Source organism: Mauremys reevesii, linkage group 10, assembly GCF_016161935.1.
Source record: "Mauremys reevesii isolate NIE-2019 linkage group 10, ASM1616193v1, whole genome shotgun sequence".
In the NCBI taxonomy this organism is placed as follows: Eukaryota; Metazoa; Chordata; order Testudines; family Geoemydidae; genus Mauremys; species Mauremys reevesii.
This window is the reverse complement of record NC_052632.1, coordinates 45,894,619-45,915,412: the sequence shown is the minus strand read 5'-3', so window position 1 is coordinate 45,915,412 and position 20,794 is coordinate 45,894,619. Positions and strand designations below refer to the sequence as shown.

At 50.5% G+C, this 20,794-nt stretch overlaps 1 protein-coding gene and 1 long non-coding RNA gene across 5 annotated transcripts in view; one reads left to right on the top strand and one right to left on the bottom strand.

The window, feature by feature from the left end:
• Window positions 1–15,015, top strand: part of LOC120373386 — a 34,477-nt gene extending 19,462 nt beyond the window's left edge. The window contains exons 2-3 of the long non-coding RNA XR_005585519.1: window positions 10,491–10,580; window positions 14,668–15,015. This is a non-coding gene — a long non-coding RNA (uncharacterized LOC120373386). The remainder of the gene's footprint in view (window positions 1–10,490; window positions 10,581–14,667) is intronic.
• PML (PML nuclear body scaffold) overlaps window positions 1–18,445 on the bottom strand; it is a 43,652-nt gene extending 25,207 nt beyond the window's left edge. For 2 of the 4 annotated variants that reach the window (XM_039491779.1, XM_039491781.1), the window contains exons 1-7: window positions 18,315–18,445; window positions 15,966–16,450; window positions 9,014–9,597; window positions 7,832–7,893; window positions 4,390–4,476; window positions 2,906–3,161; window positions 222–274 (exon numbers count right to left, since the gene is read on the bottom strand). In XM_039491779.1, coding sequence (XP_039347713.1) covers window positions 222–274; window positions 2,906–3,161; window positions 4,390–4,476; window positions 7,832–7,893; window positions 9,014–9,597; window positions 15,966–16,450; window positions 18,315–18,320 — 1,533 coding nt within the window. In that variant the 5' untranslated portion in view covers window positions 18,321–18,445. The remainder of the gene's footprint in view (window positions 1–221; window positions 275–2,905; window positions 3,162–4,389; window positions 4,477–7,831; window positions 7,894–9,013; window positions 9,598–15,965; window positions 16,451–18,314) is intronic. The other 2 variants (XM_039491780.1, XM_039491782.1) reach the window with 2 other exon arrangements.
• Window positions 18,446–20,794: the final 2,349 nt, after the last annotated feature.

Here is a 20,794-nt window from a genome sequence, read left to right as displayed (position 1 = left end):
CAAACCTTTAGTGCATGGTCTCAGAATCCTCACTGAACCAAGTGGGGAGAAGTGTAATGCTAAGACAGGTGGCTGAACGTCCCAACCATAGCGTGCTTGTGTTTCCATTCACTGCTGTTGATCTTACAAGAGGCAGCGTGAGCGGCAGCGACTCTCAGCATTTTGGCACAATCGATATTGCATCCCAGTTACTGTGGATCCTGGGCTCTTATTGCACTCACCATTGTGTCTTCGTCGGTATCTTCAGAACTACTTATCATGATGCTGGAGTCTTCTGAAAACAGAAGACAGGGAGTCAAGTGCCAGTTTGAACAGGTGCAGCGTGAAAGCCACTGAGGGCTTGTGCAGAAAGGAGCACAGGACAGAGGAAAAACTCGCAAAGCAACGTGGGTCCCTCCCCAGCCACAGAGTACTTGCCAAAACCATGTAAGGGCCACATAGTCGGCTGGTTAATGAGTGTTGCATTAGAGTCCTCTCCACTGGCTGGGGGATAGCAGCTAGAGCTTTTACAGAGAGGCAGTTTCCTCTGTTGCTGCATGTGCCGATTTTCCTTTTCACCCCAGCTGAGATACATTTTACCTCTGTGCTGCCCTCCTGCCCTGATCTGCTACAAGAAGTCCAGTGCTTCAGGGAATCATTTCCAGCATCATAGCCTCCAATCTGCCTGGCATTTCTATTCCTTGCTTTCTTATTTTCCTCCCTTACTCCCAGTTTGACTCCTGAGACCTTCTGCTGCTGTTCCTTTCTTCCTTCCCTCGGTGTTGAGGCTGTGTGGTTGTGTCTCTCTGCATCACTGTCTAGCCACACTGAACTTAGTCTTTTCCATCTCCTCCTCAGTCAATTTTTTCAACTCCCTTATTATTTTCAGTCACTCGTTTCAGAACAGTTCCCTGTTTGTCTGTACGTGAAACCAGGAAAGCCCAGATTACTAGATGTTACTATAGATCATGGATTCTCTGCCTGTGGTCCAGATCCCTGGCAAGGGACTCGTTAACAATTTGAGGTTGTGGTGGGTGGGACTTCTCTTTATGGCTATACGGGAAAGGTCCCAAAATTATTGGAAGTGGGGGTGGTCTCTGAACTTTTGTGCTGTAATATGGGGTCATGTCATGAAAGAGGTTGAGAAGCCAGCTGCTCTGCAATGACTGTAAAGGCTCCATCAATGGCCATTTGGTTTTACACGTTGAAGCTCCAACTCATTTGATTTTCATTGGGCTGCCGTGACAATTAGGGAACCCAACCCTTTACCCTGGGATAAGGAGTCTTGGCTAAGCACATGTCACTACAGCCCATTCAGACCCCTCCAGGCCTTCCAGGTGATGTTACCTGATGGCTGGGTATGTGTGGAGGTACTAAAGTGTGATGGGGTGTGCAAGTCTCAGCCAATGCCAACGCTGAAACCTCGTCCTGCTGCTAGCCTGTGCTTCCCCATCTGGCTCCACAGATGCCACTCCTCTCCCAGGGCCTGTTACCTGCCTGCTCACCCCTACCCTGGAAGTGTGGCCCCATCACTGCCTTCTCCAGCTCCTCTGCCAGCTCCCCCGCATTCCAGGTTCCAGTGGGAAGTTGCCTCCCTCCATGGATATGGTCCATCCTCTCTCCTTTCCCTTCCCTCACCATTTCCTCTGCTTGTGGGCCATTGATTGGCTCTCTGCCCAGGGCTGGTGCAAGAGCATTCTCCTCCACAGCTCCTTCTAGTAGGAAAAAGCCTTTTTGTATCTTTCCGCCTTGCCAGCCTGTTCACCCAGACGGGGTTGGTTCACCTCTCTTAAATTTAAACACTGGGACTCAAATGAAGAGCTTTCCTGGATCAGCAGCTGTATCTGTCAGCTCTTCTTCTCAGGACTTCACTATGGAAAACATGGGAGGCTGCATTTTTAAAAGTATCCACCAGATGTCCCCCCTGCAGTCCCTGTCTGTCTGTCGGCTGGGACACCGATCTGGCTTGGAGGGCTGGGGAAGGGCCCAGTACTATCTGGGCAAGGCTGTGGCTGCATTTTAGACTGGTGGAGCTTGATCCCTGGCTGGACTGTGCCTGTGCCTGCCTTGCCGAGCACTGTGGCCTCACAAGTTTGCTAAGTGGCCCCAGTGTGATACTTGCTGATGTTGTGTGATACTTGACCTCTCTCATACCCCTCCAGAGATTCTAGTTTTCCATGATAAAAACCTCCCACAAAATTCTCTGATAAAAAAACATGAAAATCTGTGTTTTTCCACGATTAAAAGGAAACGCTGAACTGTAGTTTCCCCAGCCACAGTATAGACAGGTATCCATTGAACACAATGTTTGATTGATCTATTTACAATTTTTAAGCTAGCAGTCTGAGCCCTGCTGTCTGGGGCTGACAGCCGGAGCTCTACCTGTTCTCCAGATTACCCGAATTTTTGATTATCCGATCTGTCCCCGGTCCCAATTAGATCAGAGAATCGGGGTTCCACTGCATGTTCTTATTTTTTAACAAAGTGTAAAAACGAGAGATTCTCTGTAAAAACACAAATTCCATGTTTTCCCCGGCAAACAGATTTCTAGGATCCCTGCTTCTTCTTCTTCTTCTTCTTAATTGATAATAATAAATAATAGCAGTAGGAGAGGTGAGATGGGAGTGCTAAGAAAACAGTTCCAAATATTTGTTTTGAACTACAATGTTGGCAACCCTAGCTGGGTCCCAGTCCTGTGCTCTATCCACTAGGCTGTACTGCCTTTGCCCTCCTCCTTACATGAGCATGGACGGAGCAAATTACAAAGCCAGAAATCTGGAGGGTGAGGCTGTGACCTCTGCTTCATAATCATTACGTTCCTTTCAGGACCCTTCTCGTGGCTACGTCTAGCTGCTTTGACCCAAGCTCCCCTTTCCAGATGCCCCGTTGTGATCTCCCCACAAGGCTCCCACTTGGCCCTTCCTACCTTGATCTCCGGGCTCAGAGTGGGCGTTTCCCAGCTCCTGTGAGAGCACAGCACCCCTCGCTGCAGGAGCCCCTCCGCAGTTTCTGCTGGGTGTTGAGGTGCTGGGCCCAGGCTGCAGGTCCCAGTCTAGCAAGCCCTGGTCGCACTTGCTGGGGGTTCTCTCGACCACCTCGGGCTGAGATTCAAGCTTCAGCACCTTGGGAGGTGTCTGGATGGCTTTTTCCGCTTGGCCTCGTTTCCTCTTCCCCGGGGGAGCCTGGGGAGGGAGAAGAGCCCCTAAGCAGTGTGGGGATGGGTACCCCCCCCAGGGAGTGTTGTGGGGCAGGCTGCCAGTGTGTTGGGCCAGAGGTTTGCTCGGTCCTCTGAACACCCAGACTGGCTGTGGGGGACTCTTTAAAATCCAATGACTGCTCAAAAGGTCCAGAGTAAAATATAAAGGGCTGGATTGTTATTCGGAAGTGAGGTCTCTGCTCTGTCATCCGGCTCCCTGGGTTTGGGCTGCGATGCCACATGCTGCCTGCAGGGGGTGGGTGGAGTGCACAGGGAGTGGGCGGAGTTATGACCCTCCTTTGCCCCACTTCACATGCTCCAGTCGGCGCTGGCTGGGCGCCCCGGGCAGTGGGGAAGGAAAACTGCACCTTTCTCAGGGCTGTGGTAAAAGAGAGGGGGCTATGGGAGGGACTGTGACGCCCCGGGGGTACTGCTGGGATAGTAACCTGCGCACACAACCACTAGCTCAGGGTGAGTGCAAAGGGCAGTCTAGCCCTACATGGTCAGAGTACTGAGTGTGAGCTCTTTTGGGCAGTGGTCATGTCTCTGTGCTGCATTTGTACAGTGCCTGTGTAGCACAATGGGCTCCTGGGCTGTGCCTGGGACCTAGAAGCTGCCGCGCTACAACCAGTGACACCCCCTTCTCTTCCCTGTGCACTTTACGGAGCGCTGTAGTGAATCTGGGGCCCGAGTGCCAGCCTCTCTGAACCCACAAGACAGACTCTGGGCAGGAGGCAGTTGTGCGAGTTTCCTCCACCCCACTTGCACCCCACCCTGCCCTGCAGAGACCACCAGAAGTGTTGGGTTTGTCCAATTTTTGGAGGGGCCCTGGGGGATGCCTCCAGCAGGTGGCGTAAGGGGCAGAGACCCCGATACCCCCCAGGGAGAAGAAAAATACCTCCATCATACCAGGGACAGGCTCCCTTATGCTTGGTTCTGCACATAGATTTAGGGAGACACAATCCCTGCCCTGAGGAGATTACAGGCCAAGAAGGCAGAGACTTACAGGGAGGCAATCAAATAGATACAACGTGCTGGTGTGAATCAGCATAGCTCTGACAACTTCTCACTACAGCCCAACCATCTGCTGTACTTTTTGGTCCAATTGTTCTGCGGGCCGCTGGGCTCTTCCCGCATGAGCTCAGGTCCGGATCGGAGAGGGAGGGTCATTGGCAAGCCAGAGCTCAATTTTCCATAATCAGCAGAAAACCTACCATGCCCAGGTGCGTCTCCTGGATGTTGCCAGTAAGCATGGGAACCGGGTGCTGCTCTCGAGTCCTGAGCTGAGTGAACTCCTCTGGCTGGAGAAAGCACAAAGGAGCTATTAAAAGGAGCCCTTGGCATTCGGGCTAATAAGGGCCAGTGGGTATCTGAGGTCAGCTTTTCGGAGTTCTAATCTGGACATTACAGGGGCCAGATCCAAAGACCCTGTGGAGCTGCTTCCTCAGCTTGGGCTGATTGGTGACCTGCTACAGCTGGGGAGAGAGAAAGGAAGAAGCTGCTGCGAGAGAGGCTGAGGAACCACTGAGTGCAGGGGCCTGGTGTGATGCAGCCCAAGTAGTTGGACCTCCAGAGGAAGAGGATCACGGGACATGAGTCTGGGAAACAGCTGACTTGAGTGGCAAGGTAGGGAGTGGTTCAGGGAAGGAATAAGAACATAAGTATGGCCAGATTGGGTGAGACCAATGGTCCATCTCACCTAGTATCCTATCTTCTGACAGTGACTGGTGCTAGATGCTTTAGAGGGAATGAACAGAACAGGACAATTATCAAGCGATCCACTCCTGTCATCCACTCCCAGCGTCTGGCAGTCAGAGGCCAGGGATATCCTGAGCATGGGATTGCATCCCTGATCATCTTGGCTAACAGGTACAAAGAAGGGCCACTAGGATGACCCGAGGAATGGAAAACCTGTCTTATGAAAGGAGACTGAAAGAGCTTGGCTTGTTTAGTCTAACCAAAAGAAGGTTATGGGGGGGATATGATTGCTCTTTATAAGTATATCAGAGGGATAAATATTAGAGAGGGAGAGGAATTATTTAAGCTTAGTACCAATGTGGACACAAGAACAAATGGATATAAACTGGACACTAGGAAGTTTAGACTTGAAATTACATGAAGGTTTCTAACCATTAGAGGAGTGAAGTTCTGGAACAGCCTTCCAAGGGGAGTACTGGGGGCAAAAGACATATCTGGCTTTAAGACTAAGCTTGATAAGTTTATGGAGGGAATGGTATGATGGGATAGCCTAATTTTGGCAATTAATTTGGCAACTGATCTTTGATTATCAGCAGGTAAGTATGCCCAGTGGTCTGTGATGGGATGTTAGATGGGGTGGGATCTGAGTTACTACACAGAATTCTTTCCTGGGTGCTGGCTGGTGAGTCTTGCCCACATGCTCAGGGTTTAACTGATCACCATATTTGGGGTCGGGAAGGAATTTTCATCCAGGGCAGATTGGCAGAGGCCCTGGAGGTTTTTTGCCTTCCTCTGCAGCATGGGGCACGGGTCACTTGCTGGAGGATTCTCTGCAGCTTGAGGTCTTCAAACCACAATTTGAGGACTTCAATAACTCAGACATAGGTTAGGGGTTTATTACAGGAGTGGATGGGTGACATTCTGTGGCCTGCATTGTGCAGGTCAGACTAGAGTGCTCCTGTAGCACCTTGATCATCCAGTGGCCCCACTGATTGTTTGGCAGCCTTCCTGTACTTAAGATTTTTTTTGCTATTAGTTTTTGTGTCTTTTGTTAGTTACTCTTCAATTTCTTTTTTGGCCTGTCCAATTAAACTTTTACCACATTTTTTACTGTGTTGTTTAGCCATGGTGGCACTTTTTTGGTCCTCTTACTGTTTTGTTGTTGTTAATTTGGGGCCTACATTTAGTTTGAACCTCTCTTATGGTGTTTTTAAATAGTATCCATGCAGCTTGCAGGCATTTCACTCTTGTGACTGTTCCTTTTAATTTCTGGAAGCCAGCTGGGAGAAACCAGTTCTAACTGCTTCGTATAGGGTCCATGGACTGGAAACAAGAGGAGTGGATGGGTCTGGGTTCCCCTACACACCCCAGCAGAGGGGTTAAATGCTGTGGTTTAAAGGGGTCTGAATCCCAAGGGGCTGGAGACGGCTGACCCTTTTCTATAGTTACCAGCATCCTGTGTCACTAGACATTTCATCACCCCTAGAGGGGAGTGACCACTAAAGAGTTGGCTAGAGTCATAGTGAGAAACTACCAGGCACAGGACTAAATGGTGATTGGCTGAACAAAGGGGGCATATGTGCCATAGTACCTGTTCAACTGTGGGGAGCACGTGCTTCTGCAAGCAGCCCTGGAGAGGTTGGGAATAACAGGCTGGCACAGGCCCCAACAAGGCTCTGGCCAGGGCTGTACAGGAGGTCAGATGAGATGATCCAATGGTCTCTGCAGGCCTTAATCCTATGGGTGACATTCTGGACCCATTGAAGTCAATGGCATTAGAATACCTAGGTGTTATGTGATGCTTTTCATCAATAGATCTCAAAGCTCTTTACAGAGGAGCATTATCCCCATTTTACAGATGAGGAACTGAGGCACGGAAAGGCAAAATGACATATCCAAGGTCACCCAGCCGCAGAACCAAGAATAGAATCCTAATCTCCTGAATCCCCATCCAGTGCTCTATCCACTAGGCCACACTACCTCTCCTTGACATCATGAAGGCACGATGTTACCTCATGGACCACCCATCCAAATGTGCTTCCCTGTCTCCTTAGTTGTTTATATAGGGCCACCATTGGGCTACAGCGCTTTGTGAAGCACAAAGCCAGGCCAGGCTCTAGTCCAAAGGAGATTACAGCCTCTATGGGATGTCACCACCTCTTTGTGTGGCCTTTCTAGGGGTCCCAGCTTCTCCTAACAGACCCTTTTCGGTTTGTTTTCAATCAGATCAGTCCATGAACTCCCTCCTTATACTGACTCTATCAGCCCTTCAACTCCAGGGCATGCACTCTCTTTCTGTCTCCTGGATGCTTTCTCAGAGGCTGCTTGGTGTGGGTCTGTAGCCCCTTGGCTATCTCAGGCCTTTCTGCCTCTTTCTCCCTCTCTGTTCTCTCCCTATTATACCAGCTCATTTTCTCTGTTGGTCACAGGTGTGGCTGCCTGTCTCCAGGGTTGGCAGTTCTGGCAGCTATGCAGGTATGTGATCAAGCTGATTGCCTGTAAGCAGGAAAGACTATCCTCTCCTTTCTGCCTAGGCTCAGTACAGGATGTGTGACCCCATTACAGAGACCGACCAGTGAGAGGTGGAGCAGGCAGAGCAGCGGCTGGCCAGCGAATGGGGGGTGGTGACAGCGAATGGGGGATCTCTGTTATTAGGTGTCTGGACAGGATCTCACCCACAGGCTTCAGCACAATGAGGTGCCATGTTCCCCTCCTTCGGCCTTTCCCCTGCTAGCACTTCGTGGGAGGGACGCGGCAGCCACGCTCCCATCAGTGCAGAATCACGTCCCCCCACACTCCTAGTCCTGCTCAGCACTCCTTACCCCCCATCACGCATGTAAACTCAGCCAGTGCGGCAGGTGGAAGCAACTACAGAATCAGCACCTTCCCCAGCCCTTAGCATGGCAGGAGCCCTCCCCTACCTCTTTGATAAGGGCAAACGCAAATAGCTCCTCTCACCCAGTCCTTAGCTGAAGACACCTCAGTCTCTGGAGCTGCTGGGGCAGCGCAGGAGGCAGCATCTACAAAGGAGAAAGATCGAGCTGGGTGGGGCTGTTCTCAGAGACAGTGAAAATACAGTGTCAGCAGAGTGTCCCCATGCCCTGCAAGCAGCTAAGCTGGAAGTGGCCTTTGCGAAAGGCCTGTAACAGTAAGAACTGGCTTGCTTCTCATTCTGATTCCCTATCCCTCATCAGAAGCCTGACTGCTAGGTTCTGGATGAGCCAGGGACGTAGGTGCCTGCTATCTTAGCCAGGAGTCCAGCAAGCAGAACCACAGCAGTAAAACCAGCACGTCATAAAATCCTGGCTAACAGTCTTCATATCTGCATGGGGAGATGGGCAGAAACCACTGAGTGATACTACCAGTAGACCAACCTCATTGCTGGTGGAACTGACTGCAGTGGAGTTACACCAGGGGTGAATCTGGCTGCCTGTTTTCAGACAGAGCAGAGAGTTGCCACCTGGCTTGCAGTGATGTGGGAATGGCCTCAACTGGAGGAGGCGGTCCTGAGTCCCTGCTTTTGGGAAACAGCTTCCTATTCTGAAGGGGCAACTCCTAGCTCTTAAGTCATCCAACTAGCTGACAGGCGGGCCCAGTTGCGTCGGAGTGCTATGGATTGCAATCCCAAAACTGGAACGCACAGGCTGGATTATCCATTGTCCTGCACCTCAGGCCATCCTTTACATCAGTAGGTGCAAAAGGCTAGGGAATCAGAAAGGGAGCTATTGCCACCCACTTTGCACTGGTGGGAATGATGGACCCATAGCATGGGGAGATGGTGAATCAGGGGAATGGGACTGAGGCTGAACCCTGACAGTTAGAGCACCGTTAGCTGAATGAGGGCCAATCATGCAAAGAGGGAAAGAACTTCTGGACACTTGAGAGACACTGATATTTTGTGGGTTTTAACACAGCTGCCCCAAAGTATAACATCTTCCCCCTTGCAAGAGGGAAAATAGTTTGCACCATTTTCGAGGTATAGTAATTAGTAGTTAGCAAGGCAGGGCAGGTGGTACATTGAGGACCATCTAGCATGTCAATCAGACATGGCATCATGCAGCCATTCCTCCATCCCACCCAGCACCACCCCATCTCACTCCAGCAGGAGCCACATAGGTCAGGTCTGTGAAAGCATCTTACCTCTCTCCCCAGTCACTCTTTCAAACAGAGCCTGGAGTTCAGCTTTACACTTGGTGAAGTCTCCAGCCTGGACACTGGCTCCCACTGCCAGAGGCTGCAGCTTCATGAGCTCCTCTAAGGACTCCTTGATGAAGGGGTGCATGTCCATCACTTCCTGGTCCGACGCGTAGAGATGCATCTTCTCCACTAGCTGCTCACCAGCCCCCATCCTTTTGAGCACGGCTTCCATCTGCTTCAGCTTCCCCTCCAGGTCCTCGTTCCCCAGGCGGTGCTGCCTGTCCACCATCTCCAGCAGCTCCTGCTCCTTCTCTCGGATCAGCTTCACCATGTGTTTGACTCTCTTTTGGATCAGCTCCTGGTTTTCAGTCCTCACTTGGTCCATGTGGTCAGCTTTGCCCTTCAGGCTTTTATAGACATCTTCAAAGTGGGCCTTCTTCCTCTTCAGCTCTTCGCTCAGGCTCCCCAGCTCCTCCTGCCTCCGCTCGATTTCTGTCTGGATGTTGCAGTAGAGTTTTGAGTGCTCACTATCCAGGAGCGCGCAGGAACAGCAGAGGGGCTTTAAACATCCTCTGCAGTAGATATTACTGATGCAAACACAATACAGTTTCATTTGAATGCATACTAAGAAGTCCATCTTCTCCACAACCCACTCCTTGGGCTACAGTTGGGGCTGGGGCAAGCACTTTGGTTGTAGCCACATCCTGAGCCTTGTGATTAGAGCTGGTTGGGATTTTTTCAAACAACATTTTTTTTCATCAAAAAATGCCAATTAGTCCCAAGTGAAACCATTCACAAACAGGATTGGTGTAAATGAATTTCATGCCTCGACAAAATGTCAAGCAATGTTTCAAAAGGGTTAGTTTTAACATTTACAAAATGAAAAATTCTGGTTTTCTGGTCGAAAACAAACAATCTAAAAAAATAAGCTAATTGAAGTAAAAAAAGAGAGAGCTTTATAAAAAGAAGAAAAGGTCAAAAATTAAACAAAATGTTTTGATTTACACAAACGGAAACCTTTTCTGATTTGGAAAAATCATTGAGATTTTGACTTTTTGTCCTGATTCAGGATGTGGAAAAAGTTTTGAATTCTCAAAGATTTTAGTGGGATGGAAAACCATTTCCCACCCAATACTATTGTGATGTGAGGTGTAGGGAAAAAGGCGAAAAGTGGAGGAGAAGGAGAAATAAGATCTCCAAAGTTTCCCACTGGCAGCCAGACTTATGAGGGTTGATTCAAATATTTGGCCATTGGCATATCCCTAACAAAGCATTCCTTATTAGCACATAGAGAAAATGGGCAGAGAGATAATGGGATAATAGCTGCACCCTGTGGAAATTCCCTTCCCATTCTGGGGAATGCCTTAGAGATTCTCTGGGACAGATCCTCCTCAGCTGGTGTTAATGGGAATAGTTGTGCTGAAATCAATGGAGCCATGGTGATTTACACCAGCTGAGGATGATGCCTTTTGTTTTTCAGGGAGTCCAGAAAAGGGACAGTCTCCAAAGAGAAGATGAATGGAGAAAATCTGCAGCCCAGCATAGCTACCCAGAGGCTGGAATCTATAAGGTGATTCATTAGGAGCTGTTTGTAGAAGTTGGCAATTCGCTCTTGACGAGAAATGCTACATCCCTTCCTCTCTGATTCCACTTCTCCTCCCACTCAACTGCTTGTAGGTACCAACCAAATTAATAGCTGAGGCACAGAAAGGCTAAGAGACTTGCCCAAGGTCACACACAGTCTGTGATAAAGCAGGGATTTGACACCCACCACCAATCTCCCAGGCCCTAGCCTAGTCCCCTAAGCACTGGACCAGCCTTCCTTGCAAGGATATACTGGTGCAGCTGCAGGAATGGTACTAATGGTGTCAGCTGCAACATACCCAGAGCTCAGTCACTACTTTCACCATGCAGGTTATGCTGAGCAGATTTCCATGACTTGGTGGTGAAAATGCCTTAGTCCCATCTACCCTAATATCTTAGCACTGATTTCAGCTGCACTGTTTCTGGCAGTCATTAGCCCAGCTGCACCCAGTGAGTAAGCGAGACAGAATATCCAGGATGTCTATGCAACAAATGCTTCTCATTTGCAGTAATCTCACTGGGCCAGATTCTGATCTCCGTTAGAGTGGCATAAAGCCAAGCATAACCCATCAGTGACAATGAAGTCATTCTGCATTTATAATGGGGTAAATTGGATCTGAATCTGGCCCATTCTGAGGTTAAAACTGTGGGGTCTGGGATACAGCCACCTAGAGCCTGAGCAAATCTGAGACATGCAGAGAAATGTGACCTGAGATTCTCTCTCCTCTTGCCCAGTCTTGTTTCTTTTCATGCCTGTCACTTTTCAGTTTGACGGCATCCCAATTAATTCCACCCCGAAGTGTGATTTAAAATGCTACAGGCAACCAAAGAAACAGGGCTGGGTAGATGGGAGGAATAATCAAACCATTGTTCTCTAAGAGAACCAGGAATTTAATTAGTGATTGGTACAGGCTGCAACAGATTACTACACATGTGTTATATGCATGATTGGCAGGTGAAGCTTCCCCTCGGTGAGCTCCCCTCCCTGTCCTACCTCTTCTGTCTGTGGCCTCACCCACACTGCATCCCCACTTTGCCCCAGGCCCACCTCCTCCTCCCCTGCTGCAGGTGTCCCTCCTCTCCATCCCCCCTCCTCCTCACCACTTGGGCCCCTGCTGCTGCTCACTGGTCCCTCTTCCCCCCACTTCCTGCTCAGTCCCCTTGCCGCTGCTCGCCAGTCCCTTCTCTCCCCTCTTGGCTCCCCTGCTCACCCTATGCAACCCTCTTCTCCTTCCCCTCTCCTCCCCAGTCAGCCCCACTGGTTCTGTCCCCTGTCCCCACTAGGCCCCCCGTCTCTGTTCGCTGGTCCCTCCTCCTTTCCTCTTCCCTTGTCATCCCCCTCCCTGTGTGCATCCTTCCTCCCCTCCCCACTCACCTCCTCGCTCTTCTTCCCACCCACCTCCCTGCCACATCCCTCCTCCTACTGGAGGCTGAGTGGGGGAAGAGGAGGGACTGGTGAGTGGGAGTGAGGGTGGGGGCTGAGCAGAGAGGAGGAACCGATGAGCGGTGGCAGGGGGCGGGGTGGAGAGTGTTGAAGAGGAGCAGCTAGGTGGAGAATGCTGAGCTTTTATATGAGCCATGCAAGTTCCAGGGCAGCTGAGGAGGCAGTATCTGCTACTCAGCTTCCTGGGTTCATCAGTAATCTCCATGGGGAGTCCCAGGGACCTGGGAAGCAGATAGCTGCCTGGGAACTTGCATGGTGCATAATAAATAAGCAAACTCTTCCTGCAGAAGTCCACTCCCAGCAGGGAGGGGAAGAGGTGGAGCCACCATGGCCCAGGCTTTTGGTGGCAGGATCAGCGTGGGCTGCGCTGGGGAGCCTTAGCCCCTCCTGGCCTATTGTACCTGCCACCCATGGTTATATTCCTTTCCATGTGACACATGCATAAGGAATTTGTAAGACTCCATGGGCATGGGCGGCAGGTTTGTAGACATTTTGGTGGTGCCCAGAACCCACCCCCGCCCAAACTCTGCCCCCCACCTGCCCAAGGCTGTGGGAGGAGGTCTGGGGTGCAGGCTCTGGGAGAGAGTTTGGGGGAGGGAGGGGGTGCAGGGGTGGGGCTGGGTTTGGGGTGGGGCTGAGGATGAGAGGTTTGGGGTGTGGGAGGGGGCTCAGGGCTATGGCAGAGGGGTGGGGTGAGGGCTGTGGGCTGGGGATGAGGGGTTCATGATGCAGGAGGGGGCTCAGGGTTGGGGCAGACAGGGTGCGGGAGGATGAAAGGTTTGGGCTGTGGGAGGGGGCTCAGAGCTATGGCAGAGGGTTGGGGTGAGGGCTGTGGGGTGAGGCTCAGGATGAGGGGTTCATGATGCAGGAGGGGGCTCAGGGTTGGGGCAGACAGGGTGCAGGGGGATGAGGGCTGGGGCTGAGGGGTTTGGGGTGTGGGAGGGGCTCAGGGCTAGGGTAGAGGGTTGGGGTTCAGGGGGGATGAGAGCTCTGGCTGGGGTTGGAGATGAGAGGTTTGGGGTGCTGGAGGAGCTCAGGGTTAAGGCAGAGGGTTGGAATACAGGGGGATGAGGGCTCTGGCTGGGGTTGGAGATGAGGTGTTTGGGGAGTTGGAGGGGCTCAGGGCTAGGGCAGAGGGTTAGGTTGCGGGGGGGTGAAAGCTCTGGCTGGGGGCTCTGGGGTGGGGCAGGGCTGGGGATGAGTTTGGGGTGCAGGCAGGCTGCTCCAGGATAGGGGCCAGAGAGGAGGACTCACCCCAGCCCTTTCCCTGCCAGCACCAGCGAGTTCTGGGGGAGGAGCCCCCCATCCCACCCCCCCAGCAGCCCACTCACCCCCACCACTGTCACTGCATGTGCTCATAGGGCCCCTCTCAGGTCCAGGAATCTCCCTCGTCTCCCCCATGGGTGCCGGGGAGTGCTGCGTGCGCCTCCTCCACTGCTGTTGCCCCTGACTGTAGCCTCACTGGGGGTGGGGGATGGGGCTGCCTCCTTGCCCAGCATGGGGCAGGAGCGGTGACTGGGGGGGGGGGGAGCTGTGCTGGTGGAGGGTCCCGCCGGAAAAGGGAAGGGTCTGAGGAGGAAGGGCAAGCTCAGAGTCAGTCTGCCCTGGCAGTCGATATGGGGGGCACTAGGACCCTGCAGCAAGCAGCATGGAGATGCACGGAAGAGGCCCCGGGAGGTGCACGGGGCCAGCAAGGGGGGGCCGGGGGACACTCGGGGGAGGCACGGGGGGCAGCAGGTGGGGCTGGGGGGGAGACCCGGCCCCAAACATTGGTGGAGCTGAGCCCCTGGGCTCTGAATATTGCTGGTGCCCAGGCACCACGTGGGTATATAACTTGCCGCCCATGTCCATGGGATCTTTAGGAATAGAGGCTTTCTCATACTAACCCAGAGGGTGTATCAAGTCAGTGCCTCCAGCAGTGGTCAATGTGCCCCGTGTCAGATGAAGTGTGTGTGGGAGGGAAATCCCAAAATGTACCTGGCTGATTGCTCAATGGGGTGTGTGACACATGCTTTGTCACCCTTGTTACTGCACCACACATAGAAGTTTGAAGTGTCCTCTTGCCTCCAGACTAAAGACCCTGGTCTTTTAATTCAAGCAGTAAGGGCTCATGAATTTAGATCATAGAATATCAGCAGAAGGTCATCTAGTCCAAAGCAGGACTAATCCCCACACAGATTTTTGCCCCAGATCCCTAAATAGTCCCCTCAAGGATTGAGCTCACAACCCTGGGTTTAGCAGGCCAATGCTCAAACCATTGAGCAATCCCTCCCCCTCTAAGGTTCCTGCTGAAGAGCAGCCCTGGGGCACTGTTAGAGGTGCAGGGGGATGCGAATTCTAGCCTGACCCTGTCGTGATCTGCTGACACCTTGAAGCAAGGGTGGGAATGTGCAGAGGCCACTTGAAAAAGAGCTGGCCTCATTTTACAGATGGGGAAACTGAGGCACAGGAAGAGGCTGTTGTGACATTACACCCCATATTCTGCATAGAAAGATGGTTATGATATGAATACGGCATAACTAAGATATACTTTATGCAAGATGGCTCATGTAAGATACCATTGGCAAGGTTATGATTTACTGAGTGTAATTATCCAATTTGTATTCATGTATCATTTCTGTATCTAAAGTTAGGAATATTGACTATGTAACAATTACATCTGTGTGTGTACGTGGGAGGAACATCCACCAGACAGTAGGCAATCCTCCTGAATGACCCATTTAAGAAGGACAATAGAACTCTGAAGATACAAATTTCCCACCATCCTGAGGTACTTCCTGGGATGCTTCATTGACACTACAAGGTCAGGTGATAATGTCACCTGATGAAAAATACCCCCTTGGACACTGCTGGTACTTTTCCACTGTAGGGGGATGGGGATCAAACAAAGGATTCCGACCTTAGGTAAATCCTTTTTAAGGGCTGGGGAGGGGGTTGATCTTGACTCTCCCTCCATTGCCTACCCAAGAAGAAAGACTGCTGAAAGTACCTGAAGGGACAAAGGAACTAACCTGAGGAGAAAGGCAGGGGTGAGTCCAGACTGAGACAGGGGTCCAGTCTGTAAGAAGAAATAACTGGAACTGTAAGCTACAAAAACTCTGCAACTTACCTAAAATAACATTTAGAGTGAGAAATTACTTCTTGAAACAACTCTCTTTAAGATCTTACGCTTAGTATGTGGATTTTGTTTTATTTGCTCAGTAATATGCTTTGCTGTGTTTGCCATCCCTTATAATCACTTAAAATCTGCCTTTTATAGTTAATACATTTGTTTTGTCTATTATTAAACCCAGTTTGTGCAATTTCTACCTGGGGGCAGGGGGAAGGGCAAGAAGTTGTGCATATTTTTCTTCACATTGAGGGAGAGGGTGAATTTTTATGAGCTTGCGCTGTGCAGATCTTTCTATACAGCACAAGACAATATTATTTTGGGTTTATTCCCCAAATGGGGTGTGCACATGAGTGCTGGGTGAATCCTCTCACACAGAGCTGGCTTCAGTCTGTGTCTGCTTCTGGGTGTGGCCTTACCTCTGTGTGTGTGCTGCAAGAGGCTGGAGAGCCTAATTCAACAAAATAGGGAGAGAGAATCCAGGCTGGTGGAGCAGGAGGGCTCAGTGAAACCCCAGTACATCAGGTGGCATCCCAGAAGAGGGGTCCAACTCATCACAGCTGTGACGTGCCCAAGGTCGCATAGTGGGTCAGTGGAAGAGCTGAGAATAGAACCCAAGGGCCATATTCTTGCTACATGACTCAAGTAGCTCCTGAGGAAGTCAATGGGCATTACCTTCATATCTTGGTGCAAGAAGAAAGGGTCCTAAATTCCCTAGACGGGAGACCTGGCTTCACCACAGACCCTCCCTTCCAATACCCTTTTCCAATGTGCTCACAACTTTGTGGGAATAAATCACAGCAAGTTGATGTTCTTACCTTGTAATGTAGTTCTGGTCATTGTGGGTGGGATTGGAACAGAAGAGGATTCTGGACTTCCTTGCTCCCTCCAGAAACTGTTTGGCAGATTCTGCCTTCAGATCTCCCACCTTCCTGGTTTCATGGCTTTTCTTCTTCAAGAACCACTGGTGGGCCTCAAAGCATCTGATGCAAAAGAATTCCTCACACTCAGAGCACCAGAATTCAGCCAGATCCTTGCAGCGGTCACAGACCAAGTTGCTGCTGCTGACAATTTTCTGGTAGGTGCTCAGCTTGGCCTGCAGATTGGCGAAGAGCAGGTTGTCCTGGTCTGGGATCCCGCTGACTTGTGGGATGGGAGCATGGCAGATGGGGCACTGGCCAACGGGCTTGTTCTCTTCCAGGCAGTCGGTGCACAAAGTGTGAAGGCAGGACAGGAGCTTGGGATTCCTGGGTTCTTTCCGGCACCCCTGGCAAAGCAGGAATTGAAATTCTTCCTCCATCACCTTTGGGAGAGAGAGAGAGACCCTGGGGGTCACTAATGCTATGCTGCTCTGCTGAGAGCCCCAGTGAGTGATGGGGGGCGGAGCGTGGGGGGGGGGGGGGAGAGGAGAGATGTCTCTATGTAACAGTAATAATATTACAAACTAACCATGTAGTGTTTGTTTTTTTAAATCCCTTCTATCCATTTTAAATTTGCCACCTTTCAATTTCCCCAGGCATCCCCTTGTTTCTGTGTTTTGAGGAAGGGTGAAGGGGAACAAAGGGAACTATGAAGTGTTGTGCTATGTGGTATATGGCCTGTGTGATGGGGTGGACCAGGACTAGAGGCCTACTGGAGGCTGCCGGACCCTGCCCCTGAATATTGCACTCATATGTTTGTGCTTACATATTGCAAATTCATGGCCCTCAACATCATGCAAACTGGCTTATTACAGAACAGTTCACAGTGACATTGCATGCAGCAGAGCTGCATGCCTATCTCTCCTGGGTGTCTACATTGTCCCCACTGCTCAAGTATAAAACCTCACCATGGAAAGATTATTTTATCCAGTCCTGAGAGCGAGGGCAATATTATTATACCCATTTTGCAGATGGGGAACTGAGACACAGTGCAGTTCAGTGACTCGCCCAAGCCACCCAGGGGTTAATATGCAGAGATCTCACAACTCCCCAACTCCCACAAAACCATCTCACCCCTCTTCCCCACTGTGTCTGCCAACTAGTTATCAGCTATTAAAGCAGAGGCTGGACTCTGTGCCCTGGACAAAATTTGGAGGAGGACTCCAATTATCCCTTAGTGGTAAGAGATGGAGGAGAGCCATCTCTCCCAGCAGAAAGGAATCTCAGTCCAGATAGGGCTGTGATGCTACCCCTCAGCACGAGCATACTGTCATGCCACGTGTGAGTCTCTCCACCTCTGTATTAAGATCTGCTGGAGGGGCGGCGTTAGCGTCAAACACCACATGACATACGTTAGGCACTTAATGCACTGCTGAAAGGTGCTCAGATACTATGGCAATGAGCGCAGCATAAGAATTAATATAGAACAGACACAGCAACAAGTGCAACAACAAGGATTTTACACTGGTGTGCAGATGGGTGGGAGATGGAGGTGAAGCTTCAGCCTTGACAAAGCTGTAGTTACAAAAAATTAGTCTCCATTCCTTGTCAGCAAGTTTGCAGAGCAAACTTCAGCCCCTCCCCTGCTGGGAATATTAGCCCTAGCGATGTGTGTCGTCGCCAGGTGGGTGGAGTATGGCCTAGGGGGTGTTGTGTGGGCTTGTTTTCAGTGGTGTGTGCTGCTTTTGAGACCCATTTCAGCTTGTGGTTGTTGAAAAATCTAGCAGCCAGTTCCTGTTGAAGTGAATTACAATGCAACTTTGTCAGGTTGGGTCTTTGGGATATCAGCTGGGGAGGGAGGCAGACAGGTAATAGAGGAACATGTACAAGTAGGATGCCAGCTCTGAGAGCTAACTCCATGGTTCTATCCTGGGCACTAGATCCAGCCTTCTCAATATTTCTGAGATAGTCCCAAATTCATGGCCTGCCTGCCTGCCTGATGTGCAGGAAGTTAAGGGGACCCTCCAGAAATACAGAGGTGCATGAAACCACAGCATTTTGCCCTCTCGCATCATGGCACAACGGTGTCACAGGACAGTGATGTGCTGAGGCTGTGCCAGAATGCTGATGACTGTTGTGCCATCCCATCCGGAGCAGAGTGTGACCCCCAAAGTGGGTCTCTCCCAGAAATGGTCTCCAAACAGTGGGGAGCTGGGGTAGTCTCATGCAGGAATTCCCCCACCCCCTCTGCGTAGTTGGGAAACAAATGGCACTCTAACACCCAAAGATGAGTGAAAGATAAAATACCTGCATTGAGAGCGGATGCACAGCCAGCTCCTGCCACAGCTCTGGGAACGGTCTGTCTGCTACTGTGGCCAAGAGAGAGCAACAAGGAGCTTCCTGCGAAGCAGAAGCACCACAGATAGTTTCATTTTCTCTGTGTGACCTGCAGGGGGGAGGAGCTGCAGGAAGTTTCCACTGCTGCCAAGGAAGGCGGCACAGCCTAATGTTGGGGGAAGGGAGCAGCTAGCTGCAGGGCCTGAACAGGCCGAGTTCCCCGTTTGCAGGCTGCCTGTCTCAGCCTGCAGTATGTAGGGGGCCAGGCTTGTGCCTGGGCCCTGCTTTACGTCTGGATTTTCGTGGACATTTCTTTTTTTTGATCTGCCCATCTGTGTCCGGGAGGATTTTTCAAATAAGAGGCAATGTCTGAGACTCTTCCTTGCAGAGCAGACCTTGCAGCTCAGAAAGAGCTGTCACCATGCCCCGAATTGTTCCCTCCCATATGGCCGCACCTGCCAGCAACATAAATTGCTCCCTGTCAGAATTTGCTGCCTGTGTGGTACTGAGAACATAACCTGCCCCAGCCTGGCCTGCCAGGCAAGCGGAGTTGCCATTGCCTCTAGCTGGGCTGCCTGTCCTGCCGTGGGGCCTCAGAGCCTGGCCAAGAGGGGTGAAAAGGCCAGGCCCTGGCTCTGCACCCGGAGGAGAGGCCTGCAGGGAGGCGCTGATGGACTGGCGCTGTGTCCTGGACATGCCCTCCACCTTGAGAATGAGACTGCAGGTACCCCCTCAGTATCCCCAAATACCCCCTCCCACTACACATGCACCCCCCCAAATACCTCCCTCCAAGTACACACACATACACCTCCAGTTCCCCTTCCCTCTTCCCCCTGGTAGTGTCCTCTGTTTTGGAATTTGAAACATGTAAGTCTACCTGTGCCCATCCCTGCTTGGCAGCCCCATGTGTGGCAATGAGAACAGATTGCTGTGCCCCACCAGGGTCCCTCCATCCACCAGGGGGATGCCAGGAGTCTGTGTTTGTCCAGTGTCCTGCTGGGCTCAGTCACTTGAATCTCCATCCCATGTGCTGGGGATGCTGGGCACAGACATACCAAGTCTCACTCATTGGGTATGAGCCTCACTCATTAGCATGCTATCTCTTTCTCCACACACATTCCTTAGCTTATCTTATTCATTTTGAGTAAATAGATAATATTTTTACTCAGGCACTGCAAAAAACAACAATACATCCGGGCCCTCAGGCACTGGGCCTAGAGCTTGCAAAACTGCTTTCCAAGCGTGCATGCTGTGGTAGCTATGGAGACCCACCTTGAGAGGAGACTATGCAGGAGGGGTGTGTGTGTGTGTGTGAGAGACAGTCAAGAAAACAAGTTTGCTCAAAAACCAAGCAGGGCTTTTGAAAGTTTGCGGGTTCTGAAAATACAGTTCAAAATTTAAGCCACACTGGACAAATTCATGTTCTCTGGGATTTCCAACCATCCAGGTTTTTTTTTTCCTACCAGCAAATAATTGTTAAAACCCACTGGTTTGCATTGGCTCTTAAGCAAAATAAGCAGTCACGGGATAAGAGGGAATGTTCTCTCATGGATTGACAACTGGTTAAAAGATAGGAAACAAAGGGTAGGACTAAATGGTCAGTTTTCAGAATGGAGAGAGGTACATAGTGGTGTCCCCCAGGGATCTGTACTAGGCCCAGTCCTTTTTAACATATTCATAAACAATCTGGAAAAAGGGGTAAACAGTGAGGTGGCAAAATTTGCAGATGATACAAAACTACTCAAGATAGTTAAGTCCCAGGCAGACTGCGAAGAGCTGCAAAAGGATCTCACAAAACTGTGTGACTGGGCAACAAAATGGCAGATGAAATTTAATGTTGATAAATGCAAAGTAATGCACATAATCCTAACTATACATATACAATGATGGGGTCTAAATTAGCTGTTACAGCTCAAGAAAGAGATCTTGGGGTCATTGTGGCTAGTTCTCTGAAATCATCCACTCAATGTGCAGCGGCAGTCAAAAAAGCAAACAGAATGTTGGGAATCATCAAGAAAGGGATAGATAATAAGACAGAAAATATCACATTGCCTCTGTATAAATCCATGGTACGCCCACACCTGGAATACTGCGTGCAGATGTGGTCGCCCCCATCTCAAAAAAGATGTATTGGAATTGGAAAAGGTTCAAAAAGGGCAACAAAAATGATTAGGGGTATAGAACGTCTGTCATATGAGGAGAGATTAATAAGATTGGGACTTTTCAGCTAGGAAAAGAGGCGACTAGGGGGGGATATAATAGAGGTCTATAAAATCATGAGTGGTATAGAGAAAGTAAAAAAGGAAGTGTTATTTACTCCTCATAATACAAGAACAAGGGGCCACCAAATGAAATGAATAGGTAGCAGGTTTAAAACAAACACAAGAAAGTATTTTTTCACGCAACGCACTGTCAACCTCTGGAACTCCTTGCCAGAGGGTGTTGTGAAG